The following is a 22,899-nucleotide window of genomic DNA, read 5'->3' as shown; positions in this document are numbered from 1 at the left end:
TTGCTGACAGTTTTCTAAGCATAAACTACAACTTTTAAGACTGGTAACAAAGTTGTGTCTTATAAATTTAAACAGTGCTATACCTTCTGTAAGGTAGATGGGACCAGGAAATCAGTTAGTTACAGAAATTATAGAAATACCTATTGGATGTATGTAATATTACAATTAAACAGACTTGTTTAATTCAAAAAGCAATTAAAAATAAGAATATAATCAGTTGTTTTGGCTGTATGTGAGGAGAAAGCTTCAAGACATGTTCATCAAAGTATATATACAAATTGGACTAACTTATTACTATATGATGTTTAATGTTGGGCCCTAACTACAAAGAGAATATAAAATAAATACAAAAACTTTACCCTTATCCAGAAAAACCATATGCCCATATTACGAATGCCTGCCATTGAGGTGAACACAAAGTACATGGTGATAATGGTGATCAACACATAGTCTAGAGGAAAAACCTGAAAAAGAAAAAAGAAATGATTTGTCTCAGACCTTCCCTAATGCAACAAACTAACCATATAATACCAATAAACACACACACACACACACACACACACACACAACACCACTCTAGAATTCAAAATGCAAAAAAGAAAAGTAAGATAGAAAGAAGATCTTTTCTTAAGATAAGAAAGAAAGAAAAGAACTTCTTTGCAGCAAAGAACTTGATATTACTATTTTTAGATGTATGCAATAAAATAATAATTCAGTACACGTGTTCAGAAACAGGGTTATTTGGTAGCATGTTTGAAAATCATGTTATTTAATTAGCACAACATTAATATACAACATTTGCCCAAAACTGTAAGGCTACTGGTACACATTATTGATATTCTAATATTATGAAATACACATGCTGACCTCTATCACCACTAGCAGAGATAATAGCACTCATGCTGCCACCAATTTACACTACTGTTTATTATATAAAATAAAAATTTGAATAGAGATTCTGAATAATTATATATATAATAATTTAATATTTTATTCACACACACATTATATAATAAAGTCAATAACTCCAAAATGTAATTATAGTGACTGTAATACTTTTAAAATCAACTTTACTTGAACTACTTCCATTCTCAGTAGCTGGACACACAGCCATGATCCGATTCTAAAACATGTCAAATGTTCACTTCACAAAAGCAGCATACTCTATATGCTAAAGGGTCAAAAACTTCCACTGATCCAAGATTAGACACTACTGAGTTTCTAAAGATTCATTTAGAATTGTGTATATAATGGACAGCTTAGCTAATAATTATTCAAGCAGCCTCTCACCGGTTGTAATGCCAACAGCAACTCATTTAAGGGGTTTGTCAGGTTTGTTCCAAAGACAATAAGGCCGGTGCTCATCCCAGATGAATGCAGAGCTTTGTCCAGACTGCAATAATATAAGCACAAAACATTTCAACTAAAGGCTTCATTGTGAAAACTAAATAAAAATTTACTTCAGAATAAGTATTTGCAGTAGGTCAATATTTTCAATGGAAAAAAGTATTAAATGTATTAAATGTAATTAAGGTAAATGGGACAAAAACAATATGCTCCATAGATCAACCTGTCTTCCTGTCTTTTTGAGGTGAGGGGGTGAACTTATAGTTAGCTTAAGATGAAAGTGCTTACTTGGAAATGAACAGGGATATGAAGAAAAGGAGTGCCACTAAGATAAATAAAACTCCGAGCAAAATCTGAAGACAGAGAAAAGAAAAGATAGAATCTTGTTGAAAAACAGACATTCAGAATTTGTCATTTATTAACGCTCAAGCATACAGCCAGGTCACTCTTTTAGCTTCACGTGCAAATACAGATAAACATATTCAACTTATATGGCACACAAAAACAAGAAGTAAAAGTTACAGCACACAGATATAGTAAAATTACAAATTTAGTAAGTACATTCATAAAGACTGATTGTATGAAGTAAAAAAAATGCCTCAGATCCACCCTAGCACTGCACAACTGATCCCACCATCTCTCAGAGTACAAAAAAGGTATGAAGCAAGACCCTTGACAAGATATCTGTGTGCGTTTCTTGCTGTATTACCTCCCAACAGAGGTAGTAACTCCCAGCTGAGTTTTTGACTGATGGTATTCTTATTTTTATGACCTTTTCATGAGGGTTCAGTATCGGCACTTTAACCAATCTGCATAGCCCCAATCACACTTCCCTCTTTCACAATAATTGAGAAACTAGCTAAGATATGAGCTATCTAACTATATAAACATATAGTTACATAGTTTACAATTTAGACAGTATAGGTTTCATTTAAAGGGTTAGTATGAGCAGATTAATGGGGAGTTCTAAATTTCATGTATGAGTGTGCAATGAATAAAGCATAATTTAAATGTTAGTGAACAAAATGTTCTATTATTGCTATCATTTCATCATTGCTATACCAGTGCAGCATGCAATAGTCTTATTACTAACACTAAGAAAAGAATAAATTACTTTTAAAAGTTTGCAAACCTTAAAGGGACGGAGGACCCAGCCTACTTTAGTGCAGCAGTTCCTATCAGCATTCTCAAGGTGATGGCCACGGCGGCGCAGCAACAAAAGCTTAGCCTCCAGCTCCTGTAGGTTTCTTCGGTCTCTCAAAGAGAGTGGCCTTCCATCCTCACACTGCACACAGATAGAGAAGCTAATTCTGACACCTGAATTATAATCAGTGTTTTTTGCTAGCAATGCAAACTATACTGACTCTGTGAATGAAATATGTACAAAGCGACAACCTCAGCACTGTGTTTACCCCCTTTTGTCTCCCCCCTCTAAACACCCAATTGTCCACAAACCTTGGATTTCAGCTTCTCTATCTGTTGCTCAACCTCCTCTATGTCTTCTGTGTTCTCCAGGCGTTCGTAGAGGACACTGCGTGTGCCTTTAATCAGGTTCAGGGGTAACACAGACATGCCGTAAGCCTGGCCAAGAAAGTAGAAAAGCAATTACAAACTACTTATAGCCATGAAGTAAAGCCTGCACAAAACCCCAGCTTTCCTTTAGTCCAGCACAAAGTTGCACCATGGACACTAACATTTCTGTCCATGCAGAAAACCTAAACAATTTTTTAATAATATTGCACTTTTTTATAATGGATACAATGTGCATATTTGGAGAATTACAAAGTATGTAAGAGTAAGCAAGACAAACTGATTAGTGTGTACATGTTTACTTGAGTGCAACCCATTTTTTGAGAATTGTTTTGAGTATAGATTCCATCTCTATCTCTAAAAAGCAATTTGCAACTTTCAGAAAATGAAAAATGAAAAGGAAAATAAGGAAAAATTGACCTAACAAAATGAAAAGCAGAACCATCTAAATGAGGCTCAAATGGTGCGGATATATAAATGCCATAAATCATACGTTATTTAACACCCTAGTGAACATCAATAGGCATTTCAGCCTCCACAAATGAAGAATGGACTCGTAGCCTGTTCAGAAGACCCGTGGGTCAGGAGTCTGCAAGATGTCAGCATATTAGATTTATGAACTTAAATTAAATAGGGAACCATCTTCAATATTCCTGCACACACACACACACACCCCTACCTTTATGTCCTTATCTCTCTAAGTATCATGAGGCTCTTAAGACCAGAGCATGTGACACACACCCTCTTACTCATCAACCCTATTCCGTATTTCACCTTTAGTTTTTTAATTAAAAATAAAGCCAGATGTGTTATGTGCTCACTGCAAAAGCAGACCAAAGATGTCATATAAATGGTTAGGAGTAAAAGAATCTATAAATGGAAATATCTGACGAAGGGAATATTATCATCAGTATAACTGTATAACTATCCAAATTAAATTATCCTTATTTTTGTAGGAAATAAATGAATGCGTCCTTCTACAACTGATCTTGGTTCACAGTAGGCAATGCCCGTCTTTATATCAGGTATTTAACTGGACAGACAGGTGAGAAGTAGATGCCAGAGGCTACATGGTAGAATTTGCATTAAATGTATGGTTTTTTAAGGACATTTCCATTTTTATGTCAGGATGGTGGGCACTTTGAATGGGATGTTCCATATTGCAAAACAAGAACCTAAATGATTTGTTTAAGCCAATAGTATGCAGACCATGGGTCCAATGCATGCATGTGAGGAGCAGTACTGCAGTTACAAATTACACTCGCAATTTCTGAGATTAGCGTTAATTAACTTAGCATTTATTATGGTTGTAGCACATCACACAAACTGTGCCTGGTGCCACCTACTAAAGCCTCTCTCTAAGGTGCAAATTAAAACAGCACTGAAATAATGGAAACTGTCAACCAATGAGACAGAAAAGTTAATAAGTTCTAGATGTTAAGTAAATAAATGAAGTTCTGAATTTAAGTCTCCAGAGCATTTAGACATACATGTTAGTGACATACAGTCCATAAATATTTGGACTTGTTATTTTATCTGTCTCTTAGTGTTGAAATTAACTTCAGGGTATTTACATCCAAATCGAGTGAACCAATTACAGCACCATTTTAAATACAGTGAACAGAAGTAATAGTAACTATCACAAATTATGGCCATTTCTAATATTTCTTCCCTGGTGATGCTCTGCCAGGTCTCTTCTGCAGGTGTCATTATTTCATGCTAGCTCTTGGGGTATTTGCCTTCAGTCTTGGCTTTATTAATTGAAATGCAGTTTAATTGGATTGGAGTAATGTGACTGACTTCGCCATTGCAGAACTTCTTTCCGTTAAAGTGTTTGGGGTGATTTCGAAGTATGCTATGATTGGATAGAATCTGAGTACCCCGCCCTACAACGTTAATTGGTTCAGAGAGACACGACGTATGTCGATTTTCACCATAAGTCGGAAATGCCCCTATAAAGTGCTGTATATGTTCCCTATAATGACACTATGACTTTATATATTTATTTTCTTATTTAATAAAAAGAATTTTGTTTAGTTTGGTTTTATTAGCCATTTTTCATTGTTACTATGTGACGTAGGGACCGACGTAAGGTTGTGTAAAGCGCCGCAAATTGGATTTAATTTTTTCAATTTAATATTTAAGGATGAGCGACGTAAAGTCGGAATCAACGTAAAACGGGACACTACTGTATCCGTTAGGCGTGTCAGTGTATTCTGAGTCAAAGAATACATTGACACAAAGACAAATATATAAATACTGAGACAAATATTTTTCTAAATCAAATTATCCTAATGATAATAATCTTTATTAGAACAAGGACAAATCATTTAAACTACTATTTGGAAAAAAAACAGTAGTGTGCAATTCCTTTTATACAGTTTAACATCAGAAAATGCGTTAAAGTTTAAAGCTACAATTCTGAAGTAGGGCCTAAAATACAGGTAAACGTTTTCCCCATTCTTCAATTAAAATTTTACAAGCTGAGTTTTGTGATGTACTACACTAGCAAGACAAATTTAGATGATACATAATTTGTACTTAATGTGTGCCTGCTGTGCCTAGAAATGCATCTGTTATTACAGGACATAAATTTTGTAGGTGCCATTTACATATGTTGAAAAGTCTTTAAAACCTCTTGCATTTACTTTCAGCTACAACAATGCTAAATAGAGTTTATATTTCAGACAGATGTTTGAATCAAGAAATAGTGACCACTCTCACAAAGTGAGATGAAAAATGAACCAGACCTAATAACACGACACCCAGTGTGATAACTCATCTATCGCAGGCATGACAATAGCACAGGATTGGTAATGGTGCATCCGTGGAAGAGCAGTGTTTTCAACAAGAAAAACAGATCCTAGAATGAGTAAAGGCAGTGACCGTGGAAAAGTCCTGCAAGACAGGGACTGCACACTGAATTAATTTTTTATTTTTTTAAATGAATTTCTTTGTGCTCACCCCGACTACAGAACACATATCAAGTATGATCACTTGTTTGTATTCATTTTAAATGTTCTTATGCATTTTAAATAATACTACCACATGTTATTGAGAGAGAGAGAAAAAAAGATTTTTACAATACCGTTTTTTTCATTCTCTTGCTGGATACAAAGTACAAAGGGGAAGTCTTTTTAACATGTGTTTGCAAATAAGCATTATATTGATTGCCTAAACAAACTCACTGTGTATGTGATCACTGCCAGCATGCCGATCACAGTCAGAGAGCTGATGGAGAAAGACAGTGCCACCATACCATCTGTGTGTGTTTGGGAGAAAGGGAAATGTATTAGACAACATGTAAGAACATTTAAGGTTCACGTTCTAATGTCTGCATATGCGTATTTAAAGATATTAAAGGAACATCTCTCTGAGAGGCGTGTATGCCTGTGTGTCTATATATAGAGACAGAGAGTGATATACAAATACAGAGGGCACAGTATGTGTCAGATCACAGCTAGATAAGGAGCGATGATGAGCCATGACCGGCACACTCCTTATTGGGATCTCACCTATCAAAAGATGCAATCAAGGGAAAAAGAAAGTAAGCAAAAACTAGGTGTTTTCCCACCTAGTTTTCGCTTACTTTCTTTTTCACTTGATTGCATCTTTTGATAGGTGAGAAAAAATAAGTACACTCTACACATATTAAAAAAAGTGCTTTCTAAAGATCCAGCCAGAGCATCTTAATTTACTTGACAATTTACTGTTGCACTTGGGATTATTAACCTGTTGCATGACTCAATTTTGACCCAGCTAAAGTTGCTGGACAGGTGGCTTCAACAGTTTTGGAATATTCTCATATAGAGTTCAATGTTGTCTCCAACATTGTCTCTGTGAGTTTCCATGGTCCTGTGCCTATAAAAAAGCACAAATCGTCACCCTTCCACCACTATGCTTGATAGTTCAAATAAGGTGTTTGCTGTAATACACTGTTTTTGGATTTTACCGAGCATGATGCAGTGCATGATGACCAAATATCTCCACCTAGGTCTCATCAGTCAAATGATACTGCTCATGTTCAGTCTTTTCATGATTGTGCTTACATGACTGTAGGTTACCTGATGTTGTTCTTGGGTTTTTCTTTATCTCAGAGCATTAACGGTCTCACCTTGAACATTACTTCTCACTTTAGAACAGTTACTTTTGAATTGTTTGAAGATTTTATGAAGCTTTATTACAATTACTTCTCTGTTGTTATGACTGATGCCCTTACTTCATGATGTGTTTCAGTTAGTGTTTGGGATTCAGACAGTCACCAGGCTCATTTGTTTAGTCAAGCGTTTTATGATTTTTTTTCCTTAGGTAAAGGAGCAGATCTAGAGGGTTCATGGGCATAGAGTCATTTAGTGAACTAGGATGTTTGGATACTTCTGCCCCCCACCCCACCTCCCAAGCATTCAACTCAGGTTGGTTGATGATGGAGTGGCTGGCTGTTATGTGCCAGGAAGCCCTCATGTCTGTGTCACCATCTGGCTCTCTCTTTTAGTTATGCTGTTATAGCTAGTCTTGCCAGTGTCCCTGCCTGCACACAATGTACACTGTCCTTAACCAATACATGATCACAATCATACCTAATTTCTCTCTCTCACACACTACATATTCTACTCCTGAGCTACCTGTGATCCTGACCATTTCTTTTCCCCAGACCTGCCTGATCCATCCTGATGCCCTGATTGTATTTGGAGTCTCATCACTTGGAAGTGAGGACAGCCTTATGTGGACTACCTGGAGATATTATGGGACTGCTGTGGATAGAACCACTTGGAGACCATGGCAGAGCAATGGGGGCATGTTAATATTGTGTTATCACAAAAATATGCCAATAGAGCAGTCTTATTGGGTTTAGAAAAACACAGCACATCAACATCAAACTTTCTGCATATATGTTTTGAACTTTGTACATTATAACTGACACCTCCTGGATACCCAACCTCTTCCCCCATCTCACCTGATCTACACTTTCAACGTTAAAGGTATTTCAGCGAGCTCAATATTACTGTTATTATAACATACAGTATATACTAACATAATTCGTGGATAGTGTGTAGTTAAGATCAGATATGTGATATTTGACACCAAAAGAGAAAAAATTATACATACATACATATATACATACATATATATATATATATAAATAAATCATGGAGAATTGAATCATTTAAAATAGATTAGAAACATGCTTTTTTGCTAGTAAATGTGCTCTCTTGTGCTGATCTATACTTAGATATTTTCAAACACTTTAGACAACAGGTGAACAGTGGAAAACTTTGTAAATGAATTATATCAAAGTATAGGATAGGTTGTATAGGATTTCCTATTGTTATACGCACTTCCCCCATTCTGCTTCCTGCTTTGTCATTATCAAAATGCTTGAGAACTGAAGGACTCCACAGAGGTGCAGACATCTGATGATGGTGGGTTGAGATTGGTTGCCCACAGTAACAAATAGTTCATAGCGTTACAAATCCTGCTAGATTTATATAGTGCAATCAGTACATTAGACTAGCTTTTCACTTCAGGAATTGTTGGCCCAAATGCTAATGGTATTAAAGGCATTGTTTAGACAACCATCTGCAAAAAATTGATATACACAACACCTTACTTCTCAATCACCTGGAATCATTCAGAAATCCGAACAAGTGCACTTTACGTGATTAAAAATAGTTTATTTCCACAGAAAACATCATGGCCCAAGGATGTCTGAGAAGACTGCTGATACTAACATCAACAGCAGGGACAGCTTTCTCCACAAGCTGACAGAGGGTTCGGGCAACACAATGGGATTTGCTGACATTGATTTAGCTAAATGTCAGCGTTGCCATCCCAACGTGTCACTTCTGCCATTTCCCTCATCTTGACAGCACTCACATTTTCAGTCAGGCCTGACAGCAAAACACAATGTGAGTGGAGCTGCTGTAGAAGAGGTTCACAATAATGCTACAGCTAAAATCTCTGTGGTTTCCCTAAGTATGCATCAAGTTTAACAGATACTTTGACACAGTATGAAATGGCCACTTTTAAGGTAATTTAAACAATAAAATGGTGCTTACTGCTGCTGCCCAGCTCTTTGAACAGGTACTGAAGCTTGTCCCATTGTGTAGAGTTCTGCATGGGAGGATTCTCCAGTGGTGCAAAGGCCCTATGATTGGACAAGATCAGCAACAAACCAATCACCAGTAATTCTTGCATTTAAATAACAACTAACCAATTTAATCCCACTGGATATTAACAATATCACTTTCACCATATTTCTTAAAGTATTTAAGGTAGCTGAATAATATATGCAATAAACAGAGCTGCCAGTTTACTTACTTTACTAAATACCATGGATATGAAAAGTGTAAATTCCCCTGTCAAAACTGTTTTTAATTTTTTTTTTTTTTTTTTACATTTTTATGATGTAAAAAAATGAAACCAAGATATATTATGTCCAACCTCTTCCAACTTTTTATGTGATAAAAACAAATCAAGTGAAAAACAAATAAAAGTAACAAACTTAAACTGGTTGCATAAGTACAGTATGCATACCTTTTACCTAGTACTCTGATAAAGTACCTTTGGCTTGTAATAAAGCGCACAGTCTTTTTTGGCAAGAATCAACTTGCATATTCTGATTCAGCAAATGTATGCCACTCTTCCTTGCAAAAATGCTCCAGATCTATCACACTGAAAGCAGATCTGTAATACACAGCCCTCGTCAAATCTTCCACATGTTTTCAACAAGATTTAGATCTGGGAATTGACTGAGTCTTCCTAAAACATCTTTTTCTTCTGAAGCCATTCTTTTTTTTTATTTGTGCTTTGAGCTGTTATTATACTCAAACACTAACATTTTCTAGTTCTAAAGGTTTTATGCCAAAACAGACTGATACTTGGAACTATCCATGTTTCCTTCTATATTGACTAGACCCCTAGTTCCAGCTGAAGAGAAGCCTCATAGCATGATGCTGCCACCACCATTGCAGCACTGTGGACATGATGCACTTTCAGTAATATGGTGTCTTGTTTTTGTGTCAAAAACATCTTTTTACAGTTCTACCTTGCTCACATCAGACCATAATACATTTGCCACATGGTTTGGCAAAATGTAGGTGGCTTTAGAATGGATTTATTTGTTTATTTATTGGTTGACTGAGAAAAAGACCATCATCTAGCCACAATATCCCACAGCCCAGTTCTTGCCAGATACTCCTTCAACTCCAATAATTTTCCTATAGGTCTCTTGGCAGCCTACCTGATATGTTTTCATCTTCTCTTTTTGTACATTTTAGAAGGATGTACTAGTCTTGATAATGTTATTGTGGTGCCTTATTTTCCTCACTTACTGAAGATGGCTTTCATGATGTTCTATTTGTGATGGCAGAGCCAGCCGCACCACCAGCAAACAACCAGTAAACTCTCTGTACATAACTGCTGCCCAGGTACTGAAGGGACAGAACCACTGCTGTGGACCAACAGCATACACATGGCTGCAAGGCAGGGCAGAGACAAAACGTGACCAACCAGATCAGCAGCAGCTACTCTCTATGTGTGGCAGGGAGAGTAAAAAGGAATGCATTCCTGGTTGTATGTTGCAGATTACTGACTTCTCTCTTCCTCTGCCCTTTAAATTAAGAAGACCAAAACCCGCTTTGCCTGAGCATCTCTTCCTGGATCCTGCCTTGCCAATGCTCTTCTCCCACCAGAAGGGCACCATGCTCTGCCCAGTGGCGATGCCTCTCTGCACTTCTTCTCCCTTCACTTTGCAACTAATAAAGGAGCACTTTTTCACCTACCGCCTGTCTCCTGCTCATCTGTGTTCAGCCCTTGGGAAGGCAGGGCCTCCACATCAGGTAAGATACACACGTCCTCTAACCCAGTGTACTCTATGCCTTGCAAGGTTATGTTGCAGAGTTTTGGGCATGAGCAAAAGCAGGCTCAAGCACTGTTGCGCCCAGGTGCACCAAATAGAGGGGATCAATAAAGACCTAAACCATACACTCCCTGCCTTCTATATCCTGGGGCCATGAGTATATTCTAGTCATCGTGGACTATGCCACCAGATACCCCGAGGCAGTGCCGCTTCAGAAAGCCACCTCCTGAAACATCATCAGAGAGCTGGTCTTACTTTTCAGCTGCATCAGGATCCCAAAGGACAACTTGACAGACCAAGATACACTTTTCATGTCCCATCTAATAGCTGATCTGTCGCATGTGAAGCACCTGCGGACATCCGTCTACCACCCCCAAAGCTGGGATATGCAAACAAAAGAATTCCACTGTGCTGTAATGTGTAGCAATAATAAAGGCTTCTTCTTCTGGTAAGAATCATCCATCAAGAAAACATCGACCCCCAATAGATGCCAATACATAAACTACAGTCTTTCAAACACAAAGACAAATGCCAACATTAAGGATACTTTGACATACCCAATCAAAAGAAGTGCAGCACAGATGATGACGAATGCAACTGTGTACTTCACTGCATTTTTTGCTTGCTGTAGTGAAAGAATAAATTAATTTGCATTAAGTTAAAATAACATTTTGTTTTGGGGTATTTATTAAAAAAATATACGTTTTGTTAGTGAATGAAGTAACTGAACATAAACATATTGATGTTTGTAATTTAAAAATCTTAGCTAACTGCAAATAAAGAATCTAGCTAAGAAACTATATAATGGTGATTACACTGCTAAACTAAAGCTGCTCTGTGGCAGGACTGAAGAGGGGTAGGGTTAAACAAGTGCTAAATAATTGCTGCTAGCTAGTTAGGTGTTATGCTATCAAAGTTTATACAAATCATTGCATAATTAATTTTCTTGGTGTCTATGAATGTAAAATATAGATGTTATAAAATGGGGTGAATATTACATTCACCGTCCACTTTATTAAGAACATCTCCAGACTCATGACGTTATCTAAGCTAATCATGTAGCAGCAGTGCAATATAAAAAACATGGAGATACGATTCAAGAGCTCCATGTAATATTAATCAAATATCAAAATGAAGAAAAAGTGTGATCTCAATGGCTTAGATCGTGGCAATGATGTTACCAGATGGGTGCTTTGAGTATTTCAAAAACTGCTTCAAAAAATTTCCTGGTATTTTCACACACAACATCCTGTATAGTTTTCATAAAATAATAAAACAAAAAACACTGAGTGAGTTACGGTGGATGGAAATGCCTTGGGGAGAACAGGTCAGAGGAAAATGGCCAGATTGGTTTGGGTTGCCAGAAACTTTACAGTAACTAAACTAAGCACTCTTTACCACCTTGGTGTGAATAAAAGAATTTCAGCATGCACAAAACATCGAAGCTTAAGGTGGATGGGAAAACTGCAGGAGACCACACTGAATTCCAATCCAATCTTGTTAGCCAAGAACAGAAATCTGAGGCTACGGTGGGCACAAGCTCATGAAATGTGGACAGATGAAGATTAGTCGACCCCCCCACCCCACCCCACGTCTTCAAGTGTCAAGTTTTGTTTTGAACCTGTATCTCAGATTCTTAATCTTGTCTGACAGGAGTGGAACCTGGTGTGGTCTTCTGCTGTTATAGCCTATCCACCTCAAGGTTTGATGTGTTATGCATTCTGAGACGCTTTTTTTGCTCACCATGCTTACAGAGTATTTATTTGAGTCACTATAGACTTCCAAACAGCTCAAACCAGTCTAGCAATTCTCCTCTGAGATCTCACATCAACAGGGTGTTTCAGCCTGCAGACCTTCTGCTCAGCATTTTCTGAAATAATCCAACAATTCCATCTGGTTCCAAGACACATACACAGTCACACTTTTTCTTCACTCTGATGTTTGAGCATTAATTTAAGCTCCTGTCCTGTATCTGCATGATTTTTATTTTACATCCCTTCTTTCAATCCCTTTATCATTACATTATCAATTTCTTGTCATTTCAGATTTCTAAAGCTTCTCTGTTAAAGGGACGTAATGTTTTCAGGTAAATACATCAATAATGCTGTCAAAAATCAAAAAAGCTAGTTTTTTGAGAGATGAGCATGTTTTTTTGTTTTTTTTTAATTAAATTACAGTAGTAAACAAAAAAAATTAAACTTAGGAAAGCTCAAAATAAAGGAAGGATTACTATTAATATCTATTTATTTAATTAACAACATCTTCACACTTAACACATTCAGCCCCAAAAGGAGACAAGAGATCCTGTCAACTGAGGCAGTAATCTTACCGAGCACTTGCTGATGTTATCATCATCTTTCTCTTCGTAGTAGAAGTAAACAAATGGAATCCAGAAGAAGACGCAAAAGAGGATGATGGAGTACAGAGCTGTAAAATACAAAATTCAAAGTCACTCATCTCTGGCATAAAAGCAGAACACAGTAGTTATACTGAACCCATTAACTCTGCTACAATGATTACACTAAAAGGTCACAGAGAGTGCAGAATGTATAAACAAGTCCAGACATGAGGTTCCCCACTCCGTTAACTGGATGTGACACATTTATTTGCATCAAAAACTAGAAAGCCAAACAATATTAATAAGTAATAAAGTATTTGATATAGTGTAAACATAAGAAGAATGACACAAATTAGCAGAGTGAAGATGGGAATTTTGATATGTAAATATTCCAATAAAACAATAACTCATGAGGTTCATTGCAGAGGTATAAATGCACCAAGACATTTAAAAGCACTTAAAATCTACTGAAACTAGACAGATCACTGGATCAATAAATACATAAATAAATAAACAAACAAACATTTTCATGGCTCAGTTAAACAGTTTTATTAATTTAGATATTTTATCTTCTTTCCTAGGGATTCAGTCAAATACACTATTTTAATACAAGGTTTCATATCGCCAGTGTGGTAATGCCTGCTTCATGGTTTTACAATCAGAGTCCAAAACTCTGTTGTTCTGGGATAAAAGCATGCCTGCTGGACTTTTGTATTAAACACTCATAAGCCTGCTGCGAAGATCCCTACAACCAATCATGGATAAAAGCCAAATCAGGAACTAACCAAAGCCATCATGTATAACAATATCTAGCCAACGATCAATGACTTTTATCACTTGACTAAATAAAGATTACTTTAAAAAATGTGTAGGACAAAATGAATCAATGCTTCAATCAATCAGCTGCCATTGTTTGCTGAATATGTAAGATTTTAAATAAGTGTTCCATTTACTAATCACGAGAAAACATGCAATGCTTCCAGAAAAGTCCCACGCTTATCTCCTATTTCTCTTTTTGCTCATTTGCAAAATAAAACTTAAGTATATTAGTATGATTTTTTCTGCTCTGTTTAAAGTGACTCACTACAGAAATAAAATTGTATAAATTATTAACATGTCCTCAGAATTATTAAAAAATTATTTTAAACTAATTAATTAATTGTTAATATATTTTATAATTTAATGTATTATATAATATATTAATATATTATATAATAATAATTTATTACATTATTTGATTTGGGTTTTTTTGGGTTTTGTTTATGTATTTTCTGCCATTTCTCTGCAATTTTTCTCAAACTCTCCCAAATACAATGGAGAAAGTTGATGGACAGCAATTTTCAGATTTCCATTTGAATTTAATTTTTGTTGTTTTTGCTTTTTTTTGCCAAAACACACATTTTTTCTCTCTCTCTTTTTTTAAAACCATTGTAGGGTTTGCCCAGTTGTTCTCTGCCATCATAGCATGCAACAAGCAGTGAAATATACTGATGATCATGAGGCCAGCTTTTTGTAGCGAGTTAAAGGTCAAGTAAGAACCCATCTTTTTGATCTGGAAAGTATAACTCTAGTGCAACACAGTTTTAAGCCCTGACAGTTCACTCAAGGGTACCCTTGATGAACATTTGGAAAATAAATGTCTTCTCTGAAGTACTGAAAAGGCAGGGCCATTATTTGGGTTTCTGCTATACACTGAAGAAATTTGAGTTTCTGAACAAAAGATGAATAAGACAATAGATCAGAATTTGATCTTTCATTTCCATATTAATGTAAACATTTAATAGCTCTGAAAATCTATTCTTGATTTGAGTCCTGGATTTCACCTGTGAAGCCTTTTTGTTTAAAAAAAAAAAAAAAAAAGATGTAAATAGATGACAGCTGATATCTGATATGGAAGTGCAGTTTCCACAGCAGTATACTACGTAGTCTCCATACAGGGCCTTGTCCATTTTCCCAGGAAGAGTAACTGCCTTCATTACTTAAAGTGGTCATGTAATAGAAGCCATAAAAAGCAAATAAAAGCAAGAAGACCAAGCAGGGGAAAGTCATGTTTATGCAACACTGAGGCAGTGACCCTGAAAGTGGCACTAAAACTTGTTCTGCAATTGAGTTTTACATTTAATTTTCTGCGTAAACAAAAAGATTCTGAAACAGTTTTCATTCTTTTCTTTGTTACTTCTTTTGTACAAGGACAAGGGACAAGAAAAAATATTTAAAAAATTATTAAATTATTATTAAATTATTGTATGCAACATTCAATAATGATCTAAATATAAGCACTTTCTTTGAGTTTTAATCTGCTATATTGGATAGTGATTTTTAGCCTGGACATCAGGTGGCGTTGGCAAATATAACAATCCTGATACTGAGTGATACTGAGGAAGTGGTCACTGAAGATGCATTAGAGGTGCACGAAAATACAAGGTGAGACATCTATAAGAGACAGGAAGGTAAGAGTTGGCTGTTTTGTGCCATCACTGCTTTCATCTGCACAGTTCTCATCTCAACATATAATCTTGGGTGTACTTTGGTCCTACTAACCAAAATGTCCCGTTCAAATGTAAGTTAAAAAATAATAATAATAAATAAATAAACTAATCATGAGGCATTGGATGTGCATTAGTATATTTAGACATCAACAAATATAGTCATGATCAGAAATAGTTATTTGAAAACAAAATATATGACATTATAGATAAACAAAGGTGATCAATGCACTAAAAACAAATAGTGGTACATCAAATTCTGGTCAATTAAAATTTCAAAAGAAGCACCACTTGGAAGTTTGTGCAAAAGTATCACTTAAAAGTTAGACATGGACATGAATAGGAAGGACTATCAGATCTCACATTTTAAATAGATCACCATAAAAGCTTTAGAGTTATTTGGAGGACCACTTTACTGGCATTGATGGAGTTCGATCTCCACCTACAGGCAAGAGAAGGAGCAATTTACTGCATGCAGCAGAGAATGCTGCATTCATATACTCATCACTATGAGTCACCCTTAAATCTGGTGAGTATTCTGATGCATATATCCCAGTTCACCTCAGAGAGATAATCACACTCCACCCACAAAAAAAAATTCCAGCTTCTCATGGATCAGTTTTAGCAAGCTAATAAAAGAAATTCACTAATCAGACCAGAAAACAATATACACAGTAATACACAGGAAAGCAGACTTGATAGTAACATATTTTTAGCAACAGACAAAATAAATGATTTGATCGATAACAGATTCATTGTTTAATTAAAAGGTTTTTGCTCATCTGATACTCAGTTCTGTATCATGTTGATATGCACAATAAAGTGTTTTTAATCCCATAACACTGTAATAGTGAAAAGAATGTGGTCATGGCTGATAATCATGTGCTTAGAGTCTCAGAAACATGGGAAGCCTCCCAAACCACTTATTACATTAAAAGTAAATAGTATTATTATAAAATATCAGTTATATTATGTGAAGTGTAATAAACAAGCCTACACTCTCTCTTCTAATAACATCCATTTTAGCTCAAAATAGTACTGGCTGGGATAACTAAAGACACGTTTCTCCACTACATTTCTGTACACTACTTTTCTTAAGCTAACATGCAACAGAATGTGAACTAAGGCACCTGTGCTTCAGAGACGCCTCCTTGAGTCACACTAGCAGGGTTTCCCAGGATTTTATAGCACACCTAACTAGTTTAGAAAAAACACATCACTCATGATCATTCTGTTTTCCCACACAAACACTAAGAAAAAAGAAAGTTGCCTTTATTTGTCTGATATCTTTACCTTTATATTTCGTCTCAGAGTAGCTTGCAAAAGACATTAGTTTTCTATTTTCTACGACAGTATCTCTGAGAGTAGTTCCAACTGTTGTTAAAGAGAAAAAAAAATACTTAATTGCTCAAGTGCAAATATTTTTAAATAGTAGCGAGTAGTCAGTAAGAGCACATCTCCCTTGTGTGGATTTCTGTGTGATCTTTCACTTTACTACTCTTCACTGTCTTTTGTATCAGTCACATAAATGGATGCTGCTCTGTGCTCTCAAAATCCTCATCTATATATTCCTGTGAGTAAGGACCACGAGCATATCCTAGCAAAGGGCCGGAAGAATTTTCAGTGTGCAACAGCAAAATTTGTCAGAATATAGGTGAGGAAACAAACTGCATGGTAATTATAGAGCTCTAACAGTAGTGTAGCCAGTAATCCAAAACATAACCTTTTATTAATGCTGTCATACCAGTACATTATTTAAGGCTGATACTTTTTGATATGAGACAGATTTAACATTAATGGACATTTATATCGTCTGTGTTTTGTAATAGTCAGAATGTTTTACACCATGGCAAAGTTTCAGTACAGAAGGCTTTCATTTTTTGTTTCTATTTGACAGGTACAATGGTTTTTTATTATTAACCTCACGAGAGGTAAAGGAATAAATTACTACAAGGTAAGTAATAATTATTAAGTCATATTGTGAACATTCAACAACATTAAATGTAACTTTATCCTGATTAAAAAGTATGATACTACGATCTTTAACGAATAAAATAATGTGACTGGTGGCAAATTTCTGTGTTATTACAGGAACAAAACAATTAACTCTGGGGTGGTAACAAATCAGTTCGCTGTTCATTATTTTACAGCTGATTTCACTGTTTTCTGCTACACTGAGTTTAAAAGTTTTTAACAAAACTTCAGTAAAGAGATTCCATTTTAAGCACAGTATGTTTCTCCACTTGGATAACAAAATCCTGAAGCTGGATGTTGTGTCATAATTAACCTGCTGATGTTTTTCGGCTGCGGTAGGAGGTATCTGACTGCATGGTTTGTGATATGAAGCTGCTAGGAAGCTCTAGGAATGTACCATGAGGCAAGAAGTACATATTAATTCTACAGCTTACTAAACTCAAAAAATTAAGGGAAGACTTAATCCACAAGCAAGTCAATAAAACTTCAGGGATATCAATCTGTCTGGTTAGGAAGCAGAAGTGATTGTGATCAGTTTTGCCTGTACAGAAAGAAAACTCACTAAAAGAGAAGGTTTTGCAGGTGGTGGCCACAGACAATTGCTCTCTACTTATCCTTCCTGTCTGATTTGTCTCTAGTTTTGGGTTTTGTTAGGGTCCTTGTCACTACTTGTAGCATTAGGCAGTACCTGAAACCCCATCAGGTTTCACAGGTAGTCCAGTTCCTCCAGGATGGCACATTCATATAAACTACTGCAAGGAGGTTTGCAGAAAGTTTCAAGAGCAATGGCAAGACGTTTCTGACTAAACCCTGCAGAGGAACCTGTGCTCACAGCCCAGCACTGTACAGCTCAACTGGCATTAGCCAGTGGACATCAGAATTGGCGGGTCTGCAGGGACACCCTGTTCTCTTCCAGGTTCACACTGAGCACGTCACAGATGTGACAGAGTCCGGAAATCGCATGTATGACATCATACAGCATGACAGGCTTGGCGGTGGGTCAGTGATTGTCTGCAGCTGAATATCCTTGGAGGGCCACACTGACCTCCATGAGCTAGTCAATGGTACCCTTACTGCTGTTAAATACTGAAATGAAATCCTCAGAGCCACTATCAGACCTTACACTGGTGCAGTGGGCGCTGGGTCCCTCCTGGTGCACGACAATGCCCGGCCTCATGTGGCTAGAATGTATAGGCCGTTTCTGGATGGTGAAGGCATTGATGCCATTGACTCCCCAGACCTGACTCAAATTGGGAACCTCCGGGACATTATGTATTGGAGCATCCGAAGTCACCAAGTAGCACCACTGACTATCCAGGAGCTCATTGATGCCCTGATGGGTTGGGATGCCCTCAATGGGTTGATGATTTTGGCTTCCAATGACCATTGCCACATCATTTTGTTTTCAACAATTTACACAACTCATAAGTACAGATTTTCAACTTAAATAGTTTGTTTATCAAGAACCAATGTGCATCTACATATGTATGTTGCACCATTTATAGCATGTACACACGTTCTGCAGATGACCATGGGCAGCACTGCAAATTCGCTTTCCTAAATGCACTGTTTTATGTCCACAGTGGGTATGTCAAAAATCATTCAATCATTCACTGTTAATTAAAAGCCTGTGTCTGAAGACTGTTAATTTACATTATATTTTTTGTTTAAAAGACTTGCTTCTCCAAAGTCACTCAAATGGTAGAACAAGATGATGTTCAAGATTAATCGATGACGTTCTTTTTACACTGGTCTGTGTTAGTACAAACTACTTACTGTAGTAGCCATATAGGACTGTGTCTTCAATTTGCCTCCTTGTCTCATTACTTGTTGCCCATTCCTGAAAATAATAAAACAGAAATAATGACAAAAAAATAAATTTATACATCTGGGGTTGTCATCACTCTAAACCCCAAATTTAACCCAGGGTTCAGCAATGTTTCAGACTGGGGTAAACACTGCTTTTTACCCGAGGTTATGAAACCCTGAAGCAGGGTAAGCACTGGTTATGAAACAGGGAACTGTACTTCACAAAACTGCATTATGGTGCCAAACATGTACAGTGTGAAATGATTTGGTGTTAGGAAGTTCCTGCTAGATGTTCAGCAACAGACAACCAATCAGAAATTAAGGAGTGCTTGTCTCATAACACATAAAAAACAGGACGCAGCAACACTTAACAAACAAGGCTCGGTAGCATCGGTCAGCAAAACACTAAACATTGTGGAAGTGAAAGCTGTAGTGCTAGCTCAACAAGCAAGTAAAATCTTAATCTTTTCCAGTCGCCTGTTGTGGTAGCCTCAGTTGATGTCAAAGGATTACTACACTAAGGCTAAATATATTCGATATTTGTATTCATAACTTTAGTCCATTTAAAAGGGGGACCTCTTATTTAAAAAAAAAATCCTAACCCAGCTAGTAAATCCCCTGAAATTAAAGCTAAAAATCTTTGAAGACATGTTCACTATCTAATTTTAACCCCGGTAAACTACTGTAAATCTACAGGAGGCATTTTAATTCCTTTTTATTGCTTGTTTTATGCATTTGATTGGATTTAAAGTGGCCGATACAGAGTCATGCGCAATACAACCGGGGCATTACCTAACAGCAAAAAAGACCCTTTTAGGATGCATTTCATATTGACAGAATTATTTTTTATCGTTTTAGCAGCGAAACATTGGTTGGAAATGAGTAATTACATTGCCCCATTTTGCTTTTTGCTGGGTTTGGAGATGCTGAGATTTCCAAATTATCGATCATACCTTGTATGTACCATTCTGATACTTCATGAACGACACGAGAAAAATATCCACTGGGAGAAGAGCTGATGTGATGAGTGCAATGGCCAGGGCACATATGGCCGTGATGGTAGAGATGACTTCACTCTCCTGGCGACTCTGGTAATTTCGAATGTAGAACCAGCAGAAGGCCAGAATGACCTTGAGGTTAAAGATAAAGAGAATTTTAACTATACAAGGCAGGATATGCCAAGAAAATTCAACATAAAGCCTTCTTAATAGTAACCTGAAGGTTATTGCTTATTGATAAATTCTGTAGTTTTAAACTGTATAAGTTTAATGAACTGCTTTGCTGTAAATCAAAGGTTTGGCCCTACTGACCAAAAGGCTTTTGTTTAACAATCAGTGTTATCCTAATTACATAAACCTTCTTTCAGTAGAAACCTTCAACAACAATCTGCAGTATATATACGAGCTTTGCGTGTGAATTTCCGAGTTAAAGACAAGACTCTTGTAAAGATTCATTCTAGTAATTCTGCTTTACATGCTTGATTAAGGTTAATATAATTGCAATTAGAACTGAAAACATGAAAAGGTTGACTGTTTGTTGTCCAACAAGGTAACTCTAGTTTGTAAACAAACCCCCCTTTGCCTATACACGCTTATAACGTATCCTGTCGACAAAGTGAATTTAGACAAATAGGGTCAATATACACACTAGGAAAACACTAAATATAATATTTAATCCAAAAAAATACTTCTATTACCAATAGTACAATAGCAAAAATAGACCATCCTATCACGGGTTCAGTGAGCAGTCTCGTAGAAACCGCCATCTTCATTCCACTTCCTGCAACAGACAGTGCCGAGGTCACGTGATCGAGTCCTCAACTCAAACACGGAAGCAGAACAAAGACAGACAGACAGAGAGACAGACAGACAGAGAGACAGACAGAGAAACAGACAGAGACACAGCTGGACAACAAATATTTACTGCTAACAACCTAAAAAAAATAGCAATTGATGTTTTATTAAGGAATGCTATATTATGTTGAACCTAATGATATATACATTACTTAACACACTAAAGTACAATGCAGGGGTTAAAGAGACTCATTATTTAGTAGGATTATTCTTTTTCCTCAAATGCAAATTCATGATCTAAATTATTTGGGGTTGTAGAAACAGACTATTAGTTTGTAAAATACTTTTCCATAAGATTTAATAGTGACTATTATTATTATTATTTTTATTATTATTATTATTATTATTATTATTATTATTATTATTATTAAAAATGAGCATTAAGGGCTTTTTAGTATATCCAATTTTTGTTTGTACAAACTTGCATATAGAAGTTTGTGACGTACACCATCATCATCTTTCTTCTTTGCATGTAGGCACATGTAACAAATCATTTTTAATTGACATTCTTATATCTGCACGTATGACGTTTTAACAGTATCATTAAATGTGAGTGCACAGAGTTGGGCGTGCTTAAGATGCCAGTTTCCACTGTTGTGATTGGTGAATCTAAATAAATAACTGTTTAAAAAAAAAACAGACCTCATGTAATTCATATAAAGCTCCCAGGTCAGCCTTTAGCTTGTTTAATATTAAGACATACTCTACTCCATAATGCTTTGTTATTATCACTCATACCATCATGAATCAATCAACAACTTTGATATTAACTGAGAATTTTAATATACTCATAAAACCAAAAGTACGTGGAAACTTGATCTTCACTGCGATATGTGCTTGTTGAACATTAAAGATTTTGGAGTGTGGTTGTGGATTTGTGCTCATTCAGCCACAAGAGCATTAGTGAGGTCACTCAAGTTTTTCCAAACCAAGCTTGGCAAACCATGACTTCATGAACCTTACTTTGTGCACAGAGGCATTGTCATTTGGGCCATGTAGTTCCAGTGAAGAGAAATCTTCATGCTGCAGCATACAAAAGCATTTGAGACTATCCTGTGCTTCCACCTTGCAGCAACAGTTTATGCCGGGCTAAAGCCCAGATGTGGCTGTGATGACCAGGAGTCCACATATTTTTGACCATATAGTGAACTACTGCTCACTACTGGTACTGCTAATCTCACTTTGATAGGGGTGAGATTCTATCATATATCTTATATCATATATCATATATCTTTTTTTTGTAACATTTAACCAACCTTTAACCAAACTTGGCAACAAGGATCACAGGAAAATGATTTATTATTTTATTTATTCAGACTATGCTTGTGTACATTTAATACCATATCTAGAACACCATAAAACAATTTATTATTTTTGTCAAATGAAAAGTACAGCATAAATTTGCTTAAAATAATGATAACACTGTAGTTGTGTATAGTTTTGTGTGTACATTTTGTGTTTGGATTAGTTGCAGAGGTCAGATGTCAATCTGAGGAAGAACTGCCATGTGCAAGTTGCAGTAGTTCAGTTTTGAAATGTCAAGGGACTCAGCGACCACATAACTGTGCTCTATAGATAGAAATGGCATATCCTCTTAATGTTTTAGAAGAGAAACCTGCATTTGCTAGTTAGGTTATCAATGTAGGCAAAATAGATTGGTTGTTCATGATTACAACAAGGTTATGTGCAGTGACAGATGGTGAG

The 22,899-nt window shown here is 36.3% G+C and overlaps 1 protein-coding gene across 1 annotated transcript in view; it reads right to left on the bottom strand.

The window, feature by feature from the left end:
• Window positions 1–21,155, bottom strand: part of lmbrd1 (LMBR1 domain containing 1) — a 32,219-nt gene extending 11,064 nt beyond the window's left edge. The window contains exons 1-12 of the mRNA XM_058384836.1: window positions 21,039–21,155; window positions 20,296–20,472; window positions 19,310–19,373; window positions 13,065–13,162; window positions 11,293–11,360; window positions 8,934–9,022; window positions 6,066–6,139; window positions 2,803–2,928; window positions 2,480–2,632; window positions 1,636–1,700; window positions 1,291–1,393; window positions 360–464 (exon numbers count right to left, since the gene is read on the bottom strand). Of these exons, the coding sequence (XP_058240819.1) occupies window positions 360–464; window positions 1,291–1,393; window positions 1,636–1,700; window positions 2,480–2,632; window positions 2,803–2,928; window positions 6,066–6,139; window positions 8,934–9,022; window positions 11,293–11,360; window positions 13,065–13,162; window positions 19,310–19,373; window positions 20,296–20,472; window positions 21,039–21,113 (1,197 nt within the window). The 5' untranslated portion in view covers window positions 21,114–21,155. The remainder of the gene's footprint in view (window positions 1–359; window positions 465–1,290; window positions 1,394–1,635; window positions 1,701–2,479; window positions 2,633–2,802; window positions 2,929–6,065; window positions 6,140–8,933; window positions 9,023–11,292; window positions 11,361–13,064; window positions 13,163–19,309; window positions 19,374–20,295; window positions 20,473–21,038) is intronic.
• Between the last annotated feature and the right edge of the window lie 1,744 nt (window positions 21,156–22,899).

The sequence above is a fragment of the Hemibagrus wyckioides genome, linkage group LG29 (assembly GCF_019097595.1).
Source record: "Hemibagrus wyckioides isolate EC202008001 linkage group LG29, SWU_Hwy_1.0, whole genome shotgun sequence".
NCBI classification, from domain to species: Eukaryota; Metazoa; Chordata; class Actinopteri; order Siluriformes; family Bagridae; genus Hemibagrus; species Hemibagrus wyckioides.
The sequence above is the reverse complement of the archived record's forward strand: the minus strand, read 5'-3'. Positions and strand labels throughout refer to the sequence as shown.